Below are 10,948 nucleotides of genomic sequence, written 5' to 3'. Positions count from 1 at the left end.
GGGGGGTGGTGTAAAAAAAAAAAAAAAAAAAACTACTACAAGAACAAAGAATTTTAAATAATTAATTCACAATATTTCATTTTAGAGAAATAAATTAAGAGAGATTCTAAATATTTTCTAAGACTTATGAATTAGTACCATATTTTCAAGTATAATTAACTGAATATGACTTATAATTACAAACTTGTTAAAGTATTTCATCAAGTTGATAGTAAAACAATAGAATTTTTCAATAAAATATAAAAAAATATTTTAATGAATATATAAGAAAAGTTGACAATTTATGATTTGACTTATTTGATTTTTAACTAAATCAATATTAAAATATTATTAGTTCTTAACAAAATAAAAACAGTCTTGTTATTAGAGAATTTCACAAATTTCTTTAGATGTTGATGATTTAATTTTGTAGTATTCATTTCTTAACTGTAATAATAATTTTAGATAAATAAAACAAATAAAATTTAGCTAAATTTTCAATGTTAAAAGTTATTGTTTCATATTCTTATATTTTTTTTTAATGGTTCACGTGTGAATATTTAGTAGAGTAACATGGATTCCAACTAGTTTTATTAAATTTTTTATAACCTATAATTATATTTACTTTTAATTTAATACTTCAAAAAACATGTTTAACTTGATATTTTCTTTACATTAAAATACTTAATTTTAAATCAAGTTACATTTTAATGATTTTTTTTTAAGAACGCTTACTTAATAATTGATGTTAATTATTTTTCGAGAATATATGAATTTTTTAAAATAACTATTGGTTTCTATTTTTCATTTTAAATTTAAGTGTAAAAGGATTATTTAATAGAAACAATAGAAACAATTTGATAGAAATAATAATAATATTATTATTTAATCATAAAAATTATTTGTAAAAATGTAACAAAAAAATGTAACTAATGTCAAAGCAGTTTTGACTTCATACTAAAAATCCAGTGTTTAAAATTCAATTAAATACATATACAACACATTTAGTACGGATACTATAACTGATAACAACTCAGATATGCTATCACAATGATGTTAATCATTTTGACAGAAAAAAATTCTTTATGTTTATTGGGAGAAATGTTTATATCATATGTTCAAGAGTTACTTACTATTTAAATTTGGACAGTTTTTATGAATTTTAATAATTACAGAAAAATTCGGCAGGTTATTATTCCTGGGACTATGATACACAATTAAATTTTAATAAGAATATTAGTTAATGTGATTTGACGTTGGACAGCAAAGTTGTTTTAGATGAAACCTAATTTGACGATAAAATCATAGACTTTTACATCGTGTATGAGATTATTAATACTGTCCTGTTTTGATAATCTATATACAAAATTATATACTTAAAACCTTATTAAAAATTCTTTAATAAAATATACAATATATTGAATAAACTATTAATACTTAATAAACCAAACATAAAATATAAAAATAACTAACATAATGTAAAAAAAAAAAATTAGTTAATAATCTAACCAATCAATTCATTTATGACAACTATAATAAGTATTAAATATGAATTAAAGAGTAAATTGACTTAAAAATTAATTTTTTACAAATTCAGAATCAAAATATATATATGTGCAAAACTGAAATGATACCTTTATTAAAAACATATTAAAAAAATGTGACAAAAAAAGCTTGTTAAACGGTAAAAAATGAACAGACTGAACTATTTTTTTATGATATCTCAGAAATGTCTTTGGGTGAAATTTGGTGAAAATTTCAAACCTTAAATCGTGAAACGCTGACGCCAGCGAGTGACCGAAAATTTCCGACTTTCTCCAATAATTTTCCCAGGGTCTCGTGACCAAGTACTTTGGTTCAAAAAAAAACTGTTTAAAATCGTAAATCATATTTTTATTGATATTTAATAATTCAATTGATATGGGACAATATCGATTTAACAATATTTATTTATAGTTTTATGCTCGGATACGATTATAAAGATAAGCCAAGCAACAGCTATAAGGCAATTTATGATTATTATGTCTACGGAATCGCATATTAATAAGATTTTATTGAGGTAAAAAGTGCTCTGGTCTTAAAATTTTTGCTTTTATACAGCAATATTTCAAGAATGACTAGTTCAATTGTAAAATTTGGAAAGTATTTTTGTTTTAAATAAAATAACTTAACAGAAATTTAAATGACAAACATCACTTTTTTTTTTAAATTTCTTCAAGTTAAGGTAGATTTCTACCCTTTTAAAATAATGTTGAACTTTAATTTTAATCATAAAAGATGCATTTAAATATTCAATTAACTTCTAAAAAATCAGTGTTTCCAAACTTATTAAACACTTTATGTTCGAGCCTGACGATCGGCGTGGTGGACACAACTGGTTCTGTATCAACCGTTTCCACCACTAACCTGTTGCGGCGACGAGTAGTGACGGCGCCTGCAAAAACCTAATTGTTACCTCGCCGGTGTGTACTTCGATTATGTGCTTGTTTTTTTACTTTTTGCGAGATTTACGTTCAGCACATGTGGAGTGGCCCATTGTTGGCTTCTTATTTTTAGTATTTCGGCTCTTATGGTCTTCGGTTCAATCTTATTGTAGTTATATTGCGGTGCACAGTTCGCGGAGTCACGGACATGCTGAGGCGAAAGACAACGGGTCGGATCGGATTAAACTATTTATATATATATACTATTTAAAAATTGATCATAAAATATTAATTAAGTACGAGGACGCCCGTCTAATTAAAACAGATATATAATTTATTATATTATTCATACATTGTGATATTAACAACAACAAAAATTATTGTCTAATTCTCTGGTTAAACGACCGGTAGTTATCGTAACACTCTATATATACATTTATATACGTAAAGAACATACAAATTACGTTTATGTTAAAATTTATTTTATTTTCTTGATGGTACTTTATGATAAATTATTTATTTATTTATTTCAAGTAAAACGGTAAGTGAAATATTAATATTCACTGCTATATTAAAGGTTTATTTATATAATGTATCTACCCTGTTTTAATTTCTATTTCTCAACTTTAAACACTCAAATCATACACTCCGATAAGAGTGTTAGTATACAGCCTGGTCGGTTTATCATAAACCACTTAATTACTTGCAAAATAAATAAAATATTGTAAAGCTAATTTTTCATTTTTTTTAGTAATTCTTGATTTATCAGATAATAATTTCATTTTAGGATCACCTCTTATAACTTATAAGAATATCTGTTCTGTACGAGGCAGCTAGACCTTAGGACGGCTAGTTGTGCACCGCACTAGAATGCCGTTATACCTTAAGCCTGTTTAAAACGCTAATTATCGAAGCGGGAATGGGTCACTTGAGGAATGACGGCTAACTGTACATCCAATAAGTAAACGAGAGTAGACAATAATTTAAAACAAATAACCACATATACAGAGTGATGAAAATCTGGTAAGACACTTATTTTCTCAGAAACTATTGAGAATTTAAAATTTTTGTAAAAAGAAAAATTGTTAACTTTATAAAACTCTACAATAATATGAAGTTAAATAATTTTTTTTTATCCCTTCAGGAATAAAAATGTTCATTTATAATTTTTTTAAATGGGAACCACCATTTTTGATTTGATAATATGATAGAAAAAAAAAATTACAAACAATTTTGTTCTTATAATTTTTTTTAACCGAATAACCGTTTTATAATTGTTTAAAGATGTTGACTTCCAGAAAAAATATTGTCATTTATTACATTTCATAATATCGGTGGCAGTGCAACCGGTATTTTTGTTAGACTTTTGGTCTTACAAAACCATAAACTCAGCTATTAATAATACACCGAAAACCCGGTTTGAATCTATTATTGTTATCACTCATTTAGTGTGTAGTAAATTTTTATAGCTAATTTACCTATCATAACTAGATGGTTTATGCAATAACAAATAAAAATAATGACGTCAGTATTTAATACAGTAAAATGACAATAGAAATTTGGCCTAAAATCACTTAACTTTAACAAGCTGTAACGGACGAATGGTTATTCGGACAAAAAAAATGATAAGAACAAAATTGTTTGTAATTTTTTTTTCTATCATATTATAAATTTAATAATAAGGGTTCCCATTTAAGAAAATTATAAATAAGGGTTTTTATCCCTGAAGGAACGAAAAAAATGATGATTTGACTACATATTATTGTAGAGTATTTTGAACTTGATATTTTTTCTCTATAAAAAAATTTAAAATTCTCAATATTTTCTGAGTGTCTTACCAGATTTCAATCACTCTGTATAAGAAATTCTTCAGAGAGTGTCTTCAGAGGGGTAACGGGGGCCCTTAAATACTTAGCGAAGCGGCATAAAACAAAATAGTTAATCATAATTAAAACAAACAATAAATAATATTAAAAATAATATTAAACTCATCTGAATAGATGAAGTTGTTGATAGTGATGAGTGGACTGTATGAGATCTTGTGGTGATGGTGTCAAACATCTGAGTATGACGAGTCAGAGTGTAAATCCAGACACGTAATGGCAGATGAGAACAGACTACGGCAATGAAGATATTTAGTGATGGTCAGGGCCCAATCACTAGTGGCGTGCAAGATCATGAAAACTGAGCACAAGGGTGCAATAAACAAATAAAAGAATAACGGCGTACAACGGCTGAACAATTTACTATTCAAGCGAAGGCACTTGCAACAGAAAAAAAGTGACACAAAAAACAAATTTATTGACTGACTTACGACAATGAAATGTACACGGATGAAAACCGACACGGAGGTCATCGATTTGCTGTGAGGGGTGGACAAGGGGGTGAGTAAAACAAGACGCTGGAGATCAGCTGTCACACGATATAATATAATCAACGATGTTTGTAACAACTGGTTTATTAGATCTTTGCTAAAGACGTTCTGTACCAAACAATATCAATTTTACTTTTTTAAATGATAACATACAAATTCAACTATGTTATTATATACGTAGTATAGCATTATTGTTACAATATACAATTTAAGAATTTAATTAATAAATCACATGATATGACATATATATCAATATAACAAAAAGCTACATATATATACTTTTTAATTTTTTAAAAATATATTAATGTAATTTTGTATAAAAAACATAATTATATAAAAGAAACAGGAAAAATTAAATAATGTGTAATAGTAATGTGTTAGACATAAGTTAATAAATAATGTGTAAGATTTTATAGAATAAACAGTAGAACATAATAAAATATAGATAATTTTGGCGATAATGTAATAAATAACATATAATAAATTAAAATTAATAAAGATATAATGGAAGCGTCGGTGATCACTTCTTGCCTTTGAATATACGATCAAAATTAATATAAAAAGCCCAAAATAATAAGCAATCTGTCACAGATGTCACTCTAATAGTGGTCACAATGCTCTCACTCGCTTAGATGCGGTCAGTTATTCATAGAGGCTCTCAGCACGTTCAATTGCGATCAACCAATTTATACTCTGTTTTTCTACCGAAGTATATGCGAGAAGTGATTCGCCGTGTCTCCATTATTATTGCATGAGAAAACAACATCTATTTAAATAGTCATAATTTTGTTGAGATTTGTTCAATTTACGGGGAGGGGGGTGGTAAATTTTTTAAATTTTCGAGAGCAATGTCTTTAACAAAATTCTATTTGTAATTTTTTGACATATTGTTCATTAAAATCGGTCCAGTATAAGCTGAGAATAGTTGGCGACAGACACAAAAAAAACATATCATAGTAAAATTAATTTCTTCTCAGTTTTGCATCGAAGCTACAAAATCTTGAATATATTAAAAATGAGTACAGGAACAGCGATGAATTGCGAAAAAAATTTTTAGTTGGGACACTATCTAATATTTCCCTATCAATGAAGAATCGTCTATCTGCCCTTTTATAAGATAATGTATAAGGCTATTATACCTGTATAAATAAAATTACGCTTCTTCACTCTTTTTGGCACATTTGAGGCTGTCCAGAAATGAAGGGCACAATAATATTTAAAACCTTTATATAAAAATAGAGATAATGTCTATTTATCGTGACAACATTAGGTGATAGTAAAAATAAATAAAAACTTGTTCCTGTGTAAAATATTAATAAATCATCTAAGACAATGTTCACCACTTAGGATGATACATATAAAAAAAACTAAGTTACAAGGACAAAATATTTACTTATACTGACGCAGATTTCATGTAAGAGAATATTTAGAGGGTAGTCGTCGCAGTCGCAGTCCCAGACGTAGTCCCTTTTTACGAAAAAAAATGGCTTTTTATACGCCGGATAAGGTAAGCCAGCGATCTCTATTGAAATTCCTAAGATGTTGGATAATTATTTGTGATTGGTTAATTGTGATAGAAACCCTGCCATGGGCGTAGTTAATGAATTGTAGGTGACTGGTTTGAAACATGTGTTGATAAATAGTTATTTTTATTACCCTAAAGGGGAACATTCCTTAGATGATTTTTTGCTTTATTCATATATATGTGATATTTAGTACATGTGTTAATAATTATACTACTGTAATAGATATTTAGCACTTATAATTTTATTTTATTTATATTTTTATAATAATGATTTTTTTTAATAAACCGCATTATAATGGGAGATGATAGATATAAAAACACCAATACATGTATTAACGCAAATTAGTAGAACAATAGATTGCGCATAGGTCTCTCTAAATTAATTAACTAGCCAATGAGAAGCATTGTGCAATTAAAATAATTCTCCCCCTCATAAAACTGGCATATAAAAGAGCAATTTCTAGTTCATTCCAGATTCATTTTTTTTTCTAAAAAAACGGTTAAAACTGTTGGTAAAACAAAAGTTTATAACGTGTCACTAGGGATTGATTCTCATATTCTGTCATGCTCTTTTCGGCAAGTAGTTCTAGACTATGTAAGGTCCGTGCTTCGACGAGTATATCTCCGATGGTGTAGCCAGCTTGTCTCTAACTCTGTCGACTCTCATATCAAACACATAATTCTATAAATACTGATAGTTTATTGAAGTCATTACCCTAGCACATCAAGCGGTTGAAATTATTGGTAAAACAATAGTTTGTGACGTGTCACTAGGGATTGGTTCTCATAATCTATCTGGTTCTATAAATTATTACTTAAAAATATAAAAGAACATATATGTTTTAATACCAAGTATAGAAAGGAATTTGAGTGAAGTAACATCTCAAGTTTAACAATTTTAATAAGACCATAAAATAAATAAGTTAATTAAAAGTCAGTGTTTATATTCTTTTTACAACAAAAAAAAAAAGTCGTTCAATGGACTATTATAATGCTGATTCTCTTTTTAAGAACACCGATTTTAACTAGGCTTTTTATATCTTAAGTTTGGCTTTATCATTCACTGCTTTGATTTTATTTGCAACATCACCGACTAACGATTTGAGAGCAAAAAGATTGGCGAAAATAGAAATCAAGGGTAACTCTCCGCTAAATTTTGGTATTTTTAAAGTGCAAAAAGTAGTAGGTTTTCGAGCCGAGTATTTGAATTTTTTTTAGCAGCTGCGATTTAGTGGAATTAGTTTATACATTTTTATTAAAATTAATGCTTTTATTATAAAATAATAGTTTTTATTACAAAAAACTAATTTTTGGGCTTTTAGAATGTTTGAAATTATTTTTTCGAACAATCATTTCAGAAACGTTAGGATGGGGCTTTGGCGCTAAGTTTTCCAAAAGTTAAATATAATATGTTTAACTAGCTTAAAAATAAGAAAACAATCGGGCTTCAATTACTTTTGAACCAATTTTTGGAAGTTATTTATGCTTTACTATAAAAGTTGAAAGTCTAGCACGGGTCTGTTTGTTTTTATTTCCATGCATTAAGAATTGCACAACCCCCATATACTCCTTAGTATATAATATATTTAATACTGGAACAAGTATATTTACACAAAAATTAATTTTTAGAGCGATAAAAATGTAATTTAGTCTAAAAATTTGACTATCATACGTCTAGGTCATAGTATTTAATGATTATCTAAGTTTAAAGTTTTGATTTTAGTCTCTATATTAGGCAAAATAAATTATATTACACCGTTTTGATTTACCTAAAATATAGGCTAAAACGTTTCTACATAAGAAACGTTGATGTGTTAATCAAAGAATAAATAAATATACTATTATTCTTATTAAAACATATATTTAATTTATTTTTGGATATTTAAAAATAAATATCATCAATTTCTGTAACAATGTACAAGTGAACAAAACTGTAGTTGTCTTATTTTACTTCCTACTATAATTTTGTAAGACTAAGATGTAGAGACATCGTCTTGATTTTTCGCTTGTTCTTCTTCATGATCTTTTTTCGTTTCATCATCCTCGACCTAAAAATATTAATTTTTAAATTATCTATTTATTTATTAAATCAAATATTATGTTTGAAAATGAACACTGTAAAAAGACAAATGCTTTTCAATACTGCACATTATTTTTTTAATAATAATAATTTAATTTTCTATTCAATTTTTAATAATTGAATAAAAAGTGAGCTTAAATTCAATCTTGAATTTCAATTTAATGTAACGTGCTTTCCCGCTAAAGTCCAACGACTGCCTATGCTTATCCTAAATAGGCCTACGTTGACCCTATATAATTTATATCCCACTTGAAGGGCTGTTAGCAGTTTCTTAATCAATAAAAGGTAAACTATCATATACATTAGGGTGGTCCTTAGTTATAGAAGAAAAATTTTTTTTTAAGAAATTCAGAGTCATGGGCTCAAAATTTCGGTAGGTTTACTGAAAAAATGAAACTGATAAAATTTGAGTGCAATAAGTCAACCCCTTCACGTGCCTCAAAGGGGTTGAAGTTCTTCAAAAATGGGGTGGATTTTCTTTTTTTGAGTGTACGCTCTTTATTTTTGAAGTTTCGACAAAAACACGAAGAACAATTTTTATAGAACTCAATTTGAACAAAATATAAGGTAATATATTATTTTTTTGTAAGATTAATATTTTTTCGTAAAAATAAGAAAAATCAGTTTCATTTAATTTTTTAAAAAAAATTACAGTATTCAGTTATACTTTTCCAGTGTCTTAAATTTTAATTGTACGCAGAAATTGTACAGAAGTAATATTAATCACCGTGATATCTTCTATAAAAAAAGTTCTTTGAGTTTTTTTCGAATTATGAATCCTTTCCAAATAAAAATTTAAAACAACTACGAAAGAGTGTTTTTTTTTTTTTAATTTTTTTTGCATGTATGTTTTTTTGTTCATAAATTAACAAGTTTTCTTAGTTATATTAAATAAAAAAAAAAACAAGAAACACAATAAAATAATAATTCTAATAGATGACTGTTTAATATTTTNAAAAAAAAACAAGAAACACAATAAAATAATAATTCTAATAGATGAGTGTTTAATATTTTGGAGAAAGTCGCGTATTCCTACACAGTTTTCTTCAGGCTGTGTTATTAAATTAAAAAAATTGTATGAGAAATGGAGAAAGTTGGACAAAAATAAATCTAGAAAAACAAAAACACAAGAACAACATTATAATATTTTTTCTGAAGAATTAGACAACCTCTTTGACATTTCTCATATCGAAGCTCTGAATATGATGAGTATTGAAGAAGACAAACAGTTTTTATTGTCACAACTTAAAAATGGCCGCCCAGGGTGCATCCTTGGTATTGATATGAAGTTAACAGGTAATAAAAAACGTAAAATTACTCGACAAGAAAAAGATGATCAAAAGAAAAAAGAGAAGTTAGAAATCGCAAATTGTACAAGGAATTATTAAATATTACACAATAATTTCAGTACATTATAAGTAAGCAGTTTTTATATACCGAAGTATTTTATTATTTAGCCGAAACTCAATATTATAGCAGCTCTAGCTCCGAGGACGAAGATATTGATACAGAGGAAAACGTTGAAGAAATGAGTCAATTACCTGGGCCTTCAAAAGAAGTAAATGCACTAGATGATATATGTTGTTTTATAGTTGAATGTTATATTAAAATGTGATTTTTAGCTGCGAATATTGTAGCAGCACCTATAAATGATTTAATGTTATTAAAAAAGTTATTAAATTACAGTAATAATAAACTAGGAGAAGTAGCTATAAAAAAATTTATAAACCATTTATGATATTTAAATGATGAGTGTGCTGTGTTTTCTTTATTTGACGATCGACTAGACATTAATACTAAACAGCGAATGGCAAAAAAAATATTAAAAGGTTATGAACAGAGCACGAATGAAGAGCCAGAAGAAAATGAAGATTCAAATATAAAATTAATTTTAAATATAAAGATTTATCAGATTTTCTAGAAAAAGATGTTCCTTTTTCGTTGCACAGCAACAATTCATGAAAATTATTCCAGCGATTTAAATTAAAATTCAAGTTTATATACAGAGTGATTTTTTTATCATAACCCACTCAATTACTTGCAGAATAATAATAATTTAAACATTTTTTTTTTTTATTATCTTTAGTTACACATTATTCTTGAATTTTTAACTATGTAATACTTTTTAAGTTCATCCCTTATGCCTTGGAAGGGGGTCAACTTTGTTTTTTTAAATGGTAACACATATTTTTAATTTAATAAAATGTTTGAGTTTTTAATTTAATAGTAAATGGCATTTGAATTTTTAATATAACTTTATTAGCTTATTAGATATAAACATTTAAAGTTTCAAAATGTTGAGTTAATATACATGTATAATACACATGGGATTGTAAATACAGGTAGCTAATTGGATTTTTATGACATTGCTATCTTAGTCACGGATTGTTTATTATCAATTATGATTATCAATAGATATACTTTCTGTATTGTTAGTTAGTGTATTTATAAACTCATAACACTGTGCCTTACTACAATTGATAATAACAATCCTGTGTACCTACTAATATCGATGTTATAAAAAACCAATTAGCTACCTATATTTGTAATCCCTTGTGTATTATACC

At 26.8% G+C, this 10,948-nt stretch overlaps 1 protein-coding gene across 1 annotated transcript in view; it reads right to left on the bottom strand.

Moving 5' to 3' along the window:
- Positions 1–8,142: 8,142 nt before the first annotated feature.
- Positions 8,143–10,948, bottom strand: part of LOC126894505 (uncharacterized) — a gene marked incomplete in the record, with an annotated part of 12,996 nt that continues 10,190 nt past the window's right edge. The window contains 1 exon segment of the mRNA XM_050665563.1: positions 8,143–8,349. Coding sequence (XP_050521520.1) covers positions 8,275–8,349 — 75 coding nt within the window.

The sequence above is a fragment of the Daktulosphaira vitifoliae genome, unplaced genomic scaffold, assembly GCF_025091365.1.
Source record: "Daktulosphaira vitifoliae isolate Bord-2020 unplaced genomic scaffold, ASM2509136v1 Scaffold_1, whole genome shotgun sequence".
NCBI classification, from domain to species: domain Eukaryota; kingdom Metazoa; phylum Arthropoda; class Insecta; order Hemiptera; family Phylloxeridae; genus Daktulosphaira; species Daktulosphaira vitifoliae.
This window is presented reverse-complemented; position numbering and strand designations above follow the sequence as displayed.